General features: G+C 39.8%; 1 protein-coding gene across 1 annotated transcript; it reads left to right on the forward strand.

Annotated features, from left to right (window-relative positions):
* The first annotated feature begins 3144 nt into the window (after nucleotides 1-3144).
* Nucleotides 3145-8646, forward strand: LOC106819085. The gene is made up of 4 exons (XM_014823745.1): nucleotides 3145-3195; nucleotides 5162-5212; nucleotides 7811-7909; nucleotides 8453-8646. The coding sequence occupies exons 1-4, from the start codon at nucleotides 3145-3147 to the stop codon at nucleotides 8573-8575; spliced, it is 324 nt and encodes a 107-aa protein (XP_014679231.1). The 3' UTR covers nucleotides 8576-8646.
* Nucleotides 8647-9865: the final 1219 nt, after the last annotated feature.

The raw sequence follows: 9865 nt of genomic DNA on the forward strand, positions 1-9865 counted from the left end.
AAGCTAAACGCTTCCCTAATTCTGATTGCTTGAATATACCACCATCGCTATTGCACCCATTCGCGCCAATGTCGACAATAGTGAAGCAGTAATCAGCATCCACTAGGGCTAACAGCACCAAGGAGAATGTCCCCTTGTAGTTGTGGTACAAGGCGCCAGAGTTAGGGGGAGCTTGAATCACAACGTGTTTTCCGTCGATTGCTCCGATGCAGTTTGGAAACTGCCAGTTTTCCTGGAATCGTCTCGCAATTTTTTGCCAGGCATCATGGTTTGGTGGCTCCAAGTACTGGGGCATTAGTACCTACAATGAAATGCAACACATTTATTACATTACATTGCTGCTACTACGCGTGGTTTCTCCGTGCATCTTAAAAGTTACACCTAACGTAGGCCTACTGAGTCGAGTGTATTATAATTAGGTTCATAAAAAACAAATATACATTTACCTCCCAGATTGCTTGACATGTATCTGTTACAATGTCTCTCACAGTTGACCAACCAACACGGTAGCTAAACCCAATGGTTTTGTACGAATCCCCTGTAGCTAGAAATCTGAAATAGAAATTCTGACTGCATCAAGATTGTGAGCTGAAACCTTCTTACTGAAATTTGCAAACATCTTATTGAGCTCTTTAAAAATTGTATTAACTGTTTCTGTAGATGATATTTTTAGTAGGTCATAATATTTGCATACTCTGATGGTAGAATAATATTATTCGCAAAGATGACATAAATGACTGTGCAAAAATAATTACCTCAAGCATATTGCTAGGCGCTGTTCTACACATATTGCTTCCCTAAATTGCGTGTTTTGCCGATGAATGGAAGGTCCTACCTGCTCTAGCAACTGTAATCAAATATAAATGGAAAATAATTAAATATGTCCCCTAATATCATATAACTGATGAGTATTAATGTGATATCATATGATAGCCGAACGCAAAGCACTATACATGGTACCATATTATTTCTATATTATTTCGCTTACCTCACTAAACTGCTCCTTAGTCAACCTGAAATACTGCCGAAACCGCTCGTCGTCTAATTTTAGCTCCTGAACAAGCCTATGGTATTCGCCAAGTTCCACCCGTTGCCGAAGAATTGGGTGTACCCAAATTGTTCTGCAATTATCCATAGAATATAAATATATATTTACACACTGTTACCATAAATATTAATTTTAGGAATTTAGACTACTTCAACTATTTTAATTATATAATATATACACACACAAACACACACACACACACACACACACACACACACACATGGTCCACACACACACACACACAACACCAGCGCCCACCACAACACACACACACACACACACACACACACACACACACACACACACACACATATATATATATAGATCGAGGTAGTATCAATTGATAGACTTCTGATATAGATAGATAGATAGATAGATAAACAACTTCTAATACACACACACACACACACACACACAACACAACGACAACCACACCGCACACAACACACACATCACACACATCACACACCACACACCACACCCCACACACATACACACCAACACCGACTCACACACATATATCATCATATATATAGTTCTATTATATATATCGAGGTAGTATCAATTGATGACGACTCTGATATCAGATCGATAGAGCTAGATCGCCACACGGTCCAGGGACCCGAGATAAACAAACTTCTAAAACACCCACACACCACACACATGCACGCCACACACACACACACACACACACACACACATCACACACACACAAACCTACCATACATTACATTACGGTACATTTATAAATTTCTATTAAACATTATATTGTTTTCTAGTAGAGGCCGTTTTTGACAGCCTCGCAGAAAGGCAGTAGCAGATATCTTTCGCGCCCTTTTGTTGATTATCCGCCCTGTTGTGCGAGAAGTGAACTTTGACCTAACGCTGGTCGCTGGTCGCTGGCAGTGTGGCTGCGCCAGTCGCCGGACTCTTGTCGTTTGTCGTTACAGGTCGGTCGTTGTCGCTGCAGTGTGTTTGGCCTTTAGCGCGGCTTTTACTCCAAGAACGGTAGGCTATTGCTAGGGTTTAGAATACGCCGATGAATACCGGTTGAATACCGTTAGAATACCAGATGATACTCTGAATAACCGTTTTAGAATACGTAATCAGCAAATTCGTCGCATAGCCTGGTCGGCTAAGTCGTCAATGCGATATGGAGACACGGGGTAATGACTAGGCCTACTTACATGTCCGAACTCCCCTGCGGCACTTCGCCCTAGCTGCTAGTTACTGGTACCTTCTATCGTATCACAAGACCTTGGAGCTCAAGTTCAAAAGAGTATATGACTATATTAAGAGCGAGCGCTTCGCTCTTAATAATGACTACCGGTAATAGGTTATATATACTCTTTGAAAGCTTGAGTCCTCCAAGGGCTGTGTCTACTTAGTATTACTAGTATTTGTCATTAACAAAACGTCAGAACAAAATCAACAATTTGAAATGCTGAAGCTTGAAATATAACATGCAAAATTGTAACCACAGCCAGCTGTCTGACTGGAATGGAGTAATGTCAATTACGCTAGTATTCTAGACCCTAGCAATACCGTTTCTTGGAGCTAGCAAATGTAGCCGCTTACAATGAAGCGAGTGATGGTCAGAGTAGCGTTTACTACCTCAGTCGTTAGTTTAGTAATGTGGGGTACAGTCTTAAACAATTTACAGAGGTTCTTCTTGAGGTGTTTAACTAATTTCTAGCAGAAAGCGGTATTTCTTGTCGTAAAAGGTCGGAAATACGTGTTTCACCCGCACCTCGCGCCTAACTGTGGTGTGCTGTCATTAGTTTCCTCTGCCTGAAGATAAAGATCAGTCGCCGAGTCGTCTCTGCGATAATGATATTATATACACTTGTCAGATCAGGAATCAGCTTAGAATTTTTTTTTTGCAGATGAGGACTTTCCACTTCGATCAGCATTTGAAGAGGCTCAATATCAGCTCCGGCAGCTTTAAAGAAGGCATTTCATACCTTCACACGTAGGTAGTAGGCCACTCCTAATTGCAGGAATGCCAGGAAAAGAAAGCGAGGGCCGGCTGGCACAGAAAGTGGCATTGCACCCTACTTCTTACCAAGTGGTATGCCCGGTCAACCTTATTTGATATGGGGACAGGGAGCAGGGAGTTAATTTCTGCTCATAGTCCGCCGGTTATGGTGAGTTTGAGAGCTTTTCTGTTGTACAAGCTGATTTGAGGCTTTGTTTGTTTGCCTACCCATTCCTATCTATGCGCCCCCCAATTTTCTTTGTTACATTTTACGGTGCTTCCACTGTAATAAATCTTCATGTCTTAGTGCATACTTTGACATATATGTCCTCACCTTTTTTAAAAAGCTCAGAAATGATAGAGCAGTATAGGTAGGCGCAGGTTTTTTAGTGGTTCAGACAGCTATTGAAATGCCCCTTAGGCAATTATTTTGACCTTATCGATGTTTAACTCGTCATGAACACGCTGAACAAGTGTGCATGTGTACTTTTTCGAGGAATTTCTTATACCTACATCTCTAACGTATATAGCAGTCAATGACGAGAAACGCAAGTTTTATCCTTCCTGTTTACTCCGAATATCCAATGTTCATTCATCACTCATGGTGACAGCTACAAAAAACGACATTCACAGTCTGTAGATGATTTGTCGTGATCTTCATCTGAAAGCAGTTGTAAACAGTTTCTTGGAACATGGCAATTGTTAATTTCAGGGTATGCTGTGCTCTAATGGAAATAAACGAGTGTGAGCTGGAAAGACGCGGATGTTGAATTTAGGCATCGTCTACCCTGCGTTTCTACCCCCGAGACATAGAGAGAAAGCAAATAACACCTGTGGCGATTGGTCCGGGGCGCAGCAGACAGTTAGAATAATTCTTCCACGCAACGCCAAGAGTCTGTCAGAGACCACTGCGTTACACTGGCACAGGTTTTCCCCCCTCCAAGAGGTAATTTATGGTTGTGTAAATATTTGGGAGTTTATTTCCAACTGGCCTGACTATCCAATACACAACACAAAATATATCAAAGTTATCAAGTTTGAGATTTAGACAGTCCTCTAAACTTTACTATAAAGACATACAGTGCTGTTATATTATTATTGGCGACCAAATTGCACGAATTTGCTATACGTGGATAACAGTCAGTGGTTAACAAACTAAATTTGAGCAAGTGCACATGATCATCTGCTAGTGTCATTTCTAATCTTACTCTCACCAGTTGAAGATGCATGTACATGGTACATAGAGGAAGAACAAAAGAAACCTATGTATCTTCGGCTTACTTATGAAAAAGGGGTGACTGTTGTACTTTCGGTGTGTGGTTTCGCAGCTAGTGATGTCCCCAGGATGATCGATTATAATTCGAAATCATGCAACTTATAGTCTCCAAATTCGATAACGAATTCAACGATTGAAATGGGGGGGTCCAACCGGGCGCGCGCCCGCGTTTAGGCGCAACGTAGGGAGGGGCTGCATTTGGCTCAAAGATCTCAAAATTTTTCCGAAAAACGCCCGCCCTGACAGTATATCAGGGGCAGAGAAATAAGAATATTTTATCTGAGGAGTACAGAATACAGCGTTTACTTTTTTTTTTAATCACATGATTAATGGCTATTGCTACATTTTGATTTAATGCGATTAATCTAATATTTTCTGTGCACACTTAGTCCAATTTTATTGTCATATGTTTAGACTGTAGAGTAGAACGTAATGAGTGCTTTAGCAAATGTGTTCAGTCAGTTCTAACAGAATGAAGATACATTATTTATTTACATTGATTCAGTCGATAATTTTTTGAATTGTCTGGGATAGTTAAAATAGAGCAAATTAAACTTACAGTTTACTTTATTCTTCTCTGACCCATAGCGTCCAATAATATTTACGATATCCAGAGATTGTGAAATCCCGAACGCATAAGTAGGAAAGATAACAGTGCATAACATGCAGTACACATATTTACCAATATATCATACGACTGAACCAGCAATAAGGACTGTATGCAGTGTACATGATCACAAGTCCATGTCCAGTTTGTAGATACATTGAATGAGCAATTTCATCGCAATGCAATGAATGAGAAGTCTACGACGGGCCTCTGTGGTCGGATCCTGGTGAAGATTAGTGACTTACGCGACAGTGCGAACTGCAGCCCCAGGAATGTCACTCGTGGCGCAAGTTGAAATCTAGGGTAATTTTTGTGATGCACCTTACACACCTCTCATATTACAAAACAGAAAGTCCAAATGACAAGTTTTGACACCTTTGGGAATCGGGATCCAGATATGATACCGATAGTCCAGTCAAAATACTAAATATACACAATTGCAACAGAATTATTTATCACCATTGATCTTACTGTGGTCAAGGTATTAATATATCAAAAGTTTACCAAAATCTGATTGGTGGAAGAGACCGCTATTGCATAATTCAAAATGTCTCATGATAAACTCTGGAAATGCAAGAGTGATATTGAATTCTTGTTTTTTGGCCTATGTGTCCGTAGAGTACCTATCTAGCAAGATGTGAATGGTCCACATGAATAAGATTTGATAGTCGACACAACGAGCACTTCATCTCAAAAAATGACACTAAATCACTATCTTTCAGTTTTTTATCTGTTGTATATCTCTAAGCAGCGCTAGGACATCGTGAAAATTCCACTAGCCCCGAATATAAAAATTCGGCAGTGATAATTGAATCCACTGGCCCGAAACCAAAATTATCGTAAGCCCAGAGAGCATTTTCTTCAACAAGAGTCCGCTTCCAACCAGTATAGTTTGTCTGTTGCTGCTAAATAAATGTTATGCAGTATAATGAATAAAGCGGGTAACCAGTTTAAGGCATGTTGATACCTGAGAGACTGTGTATAGCTTACATGAAGAGGAACAAGAACATAATTATATTTAGGTTTTTCTGATACCGCAGCAAACTGAAATTTGAGGGCGATGTTTTAATAATCTTGCATACAGTCTGGCAAAAAGGGAATCGCCGCAGCCAGTTCATATCTGGGCGACTATGATCAGTGTTTCAAGCGCAAGTTTCCACTCGGCCCAAGCAGCTTGTTAGTCACTTTGGGGGCGACCGCCGGCGAGACCGCCGTATCAACCTTTTCGAGCGCTGATCTTGGGCATTAGGTTATATATCGCTTCCATTCTGATTTCGCCGTATTGTTTAGAGCTAGTACCAATATTTGTGATCCCATAAACGTTTTGCTAAACCTTAGTTTTGTGATAGGGGTTGTCTGAAAACACCTAATATGCAAGGTATGAAATTGCTATATGGTTGCTGTAACAAGCCTAAATGTAAAATTTCGGGTTTAATAGTTTGCCTTAGGGCTGTACTCTTCTATTGTTGTGTCTCAAATCTAAAATCGTATTGTAAATATTTGAGGGAAAATCGCAAAATCTATAAATGGACATACATACTAGGCGAAAACCGATAATGTTGCTTTGCGCCGGTAAATTGCACGGTAGTTAGCAAGATTATGTAGTGGCATGATGCAGGGTTTATGAAATTGTTGTAACTGAACTATAAATATGTCGAAATTATGCCATTCGTTTGGTGTCCCTGGCAGCCATTTCTTGTTCTTTTTATTGCAAATTAGTCTCGTTCCACTGGTCAAGTCAGATTTATGGTAAAGCTTTTGATATGTTACTATACGCATCGTACCAACCAAGTCACTTGGTGCAAATTAATTGTTGCAATTAGTGGTTGGTTGACTCAAAATTTAGTTAAAATGAATGGACTACCAGTGGAAACACTAGAAAAGTCTTGCTGGTAGCCCATATGCACCTTCTGATCATTGGACTAAGTCTATGGTCTGGGGGGTCCTCAAAACGGTCCATCATAGTCTCGGTCATGACCGACTGGCACTCTGTTGACAGACAGTCAATCATGCAGTCGGACACAGAATTTTGAATCATCCCGAAATATGGAAGGTGATTGGATTTTACACACCTGTGTCGGCTTTGTTGTTGTTCATGTTTTACTTAGCGGGCTATTTATGTTTCTGGTATTTCATTCATATATGATTGACAAGAGATAATAATCGGAATTACCCAGCGGAACGAACTGGGACCAGGGTGGAGAGTCATGCTTTTGTATACCTTTATTAATTAAAAATATATCTTGGGGTATACACTCAATGTTTCCATCTTTGAACATTTTCACCTGCCAGCTATAATAAATGGTAAGCATGTCCATGCTTCTTATGTTTTTGCTAGCCAAATGAGCCAGCTACAGATTCTCAACCACGTTCAGCGGCAAATCGGTCGGTAAGTAGGAGCCATTGTCTTTCAAGCTTTGTCTTTCCATATTTTTTCACAACATATGTGACCACTGCAAAATCCATATTCCGGTCAGGCGTATGGAAATATAATGTCAGACCCGTTCGCAACGCCTGCGGATGAGTGAAAATGGGCTGTTTCTCGTCCGAAGGACAAATAAATTTTCTGTCATCTGAACATGTTTTTTGTACGCACCAGTCTGCGTGTTGGTTTTTTGTAAGAACAACAAACAGGTCTGAGTTGCGTTCGCTATTTAAATCCAACTCTTGGGTGATAAGTACAAGCATGCCCAAGCCATTGATTACTTCATTGGCGTGCATACATATTTATTACAGTCAGTTATGTTATCAGAAACCCATTCACAGTGTTATATGTCTCAAAGTAGAATATAAAACTTCTGTCTGAGAGCTTTACTATGTCACATGTTTCACAATTTTTTGTGAAACCGCAAATCGCAATCTCTTCTATCCTCTATAAAATGCATCTCATTATGCTTTCAGAGGCTGTCACTGTCCAGACTGAGGCATGCTGCAACTAGTGCAAGAACTAGACCCACTGCAGACACCACTGCCCATACCAGTGACGTCCAAGAGTCTCAGGTGGGTGTCAAGATATTTTTTACATTGGGTTAGTACTCCAGGGGGTGCTACCTATACATATTGAGGTGTGCCGCTCGACCTCCAAATACCCTTCAACCCTACTACCAAGTAACTTAAAATACCCACCCACCCAAATATCAATTTGATGAGTCTATTGTAAGCGCGTCCTTTACGTCTTACGAGAAGTGCATAGAAATGAATATTAATAATTTCAAGTGCTGCTGACAAAATTTACACCTGTCTCATGTGACAGGTAATATTTTAGTTTACCTGTGACATTAACAAATTCAACCGCCACGCTGTCAGCGACAGAAAGACAGGTGATATTTCGAGCCGTGGGTCGGACAAGACGGGCATGGTATTTCTTCACGCCTGTTTGGTTTATGATAAGGGGAAGTGTGGGGTAAACATGAAATTCATGTTGGGCGAGCTCGAAAATCTATATAATTTGATATCTTTACTATAAAATAAAGTCCTATTCTATCCAGCTACCGCCACTTGAGCGTCCTTTGTTATCTGACAACTCCTGTTCTATTTTTTTAGCCGAGCACATCTGAAAGGCCTGGAACTGACCTAGAGGAGGAGCAATGGCCTAGAGATCCCATGAATGACACGGTGGAGATAAATGTAACTTGGCTCAATTGTGCCCGAGAAGAGGTTTATTAGTTCCTTTAGAGTTTCCATAAACTGCTTGCAATGGATTTCACCTATATTGCATATGCATGATCTCGCATAGCCTAGATTGGCCTTTGAGAGGGGCTAGTCATATTAAATGGTCAGAGGGTCAGATATAGCTGGGCATGGATAATGTGGCTGCTTTCATGCCACTTCCTCTTTCTAAGGTATTATGTTTATCTACAGCAATATTTTTAGGCATGGTATAGAGTTCTAATCAAAATATGATCGTTCAAAGCATCTCAGTGCCAAAAAAACAACTCCAGAATACTCATCTACATGTGTCATTTCTCCTGCAAAATATCTACTGTGAACATTATTATATTTAAAGGAATTTTCAATTATGCTTTTGGAATAATGGTTAAATGTATGTTACAATTGATTTAATTATCTTTTCGGACAGAAAATTATTAACTTTCAATGAATATATGACTTTTTTTTATTTGTTGCAGTACTTTGAGTACAAATTTTCATTTCCATTTGAATTCTTTTTAATATGGTTATATTATCTTTGTTTCGAATCATCTGTGTTTTTCAGTACTAGTATATACTCGCATGTTAGATTTAGCCTATCATAATCAGTATAAGCAGTATATGTTTACCCAATTACCCACAATTTCATTATATACAATGGTTTTGAGCTTAGAATATATACAGACTTTCAACACTTGTAAATATTTTTTAGAATGTGCATACATGTATATTTTTTAGATATCCATTTCTCAAATATGGCCATTACACTAAGGCATTGCATAAGAACAATTTCACAGTTTGTGATGCCATCAACTGCTTCTGTGTAATAGGAAGCTAGTGATCCCTGCTGCATCATCGGCGAGCAACAATATCTCTTCCAGATCAAGAGTTTTTGAGGGACTGGCACTTGATCAGACAGAGGGTAAGCGTTTTACGATTGTAACACTACATGTAGCTGATGGCAAAACACAGAATAACGGACCAAAACCAAAAGGTTTTTTTCGAGCGGCAAAGCAGCATCGGAAACGCCTCATGACAATTTTCAAGATCAGACTACAGTCATTGCTGGGCCTCATAATCAGGCTACAGATATATGAGGTAGATAATCAGATTCATTGTTATGTCGAATGGAATGTTTCTCATACATATGTGATTGAGATATTTTACTCTGCAGTGATCAATCGAAGAACAGGCAGCCCAGAGAGAGAAAGCGACAAGGCAAGGAAGGAGACACAAATAAGAGCAACGGCAAATTGAAATGCAAGAGTGTGTTCAACAGAAGCAGTTTTGTGGTGTCTTGGATCTTTT

Source organism: Priapulus caudatus, unplaced genomic scaffold (genome assembly GCF_000485595.1).
Source record: "Priapulus caudatus unplaced genomic scaffold, Priapulus_caudatus-5.0.1 Scaffold2815, whole genome shotgun sequence".
Taxonomy (NCBI): domain Eukaryota; kingdom Metazoa; phylum Priapulida; class Priapulimorpha; order Priapulimorphida; family Priapulidae; genus Priapulus; species Priapulus caudatus.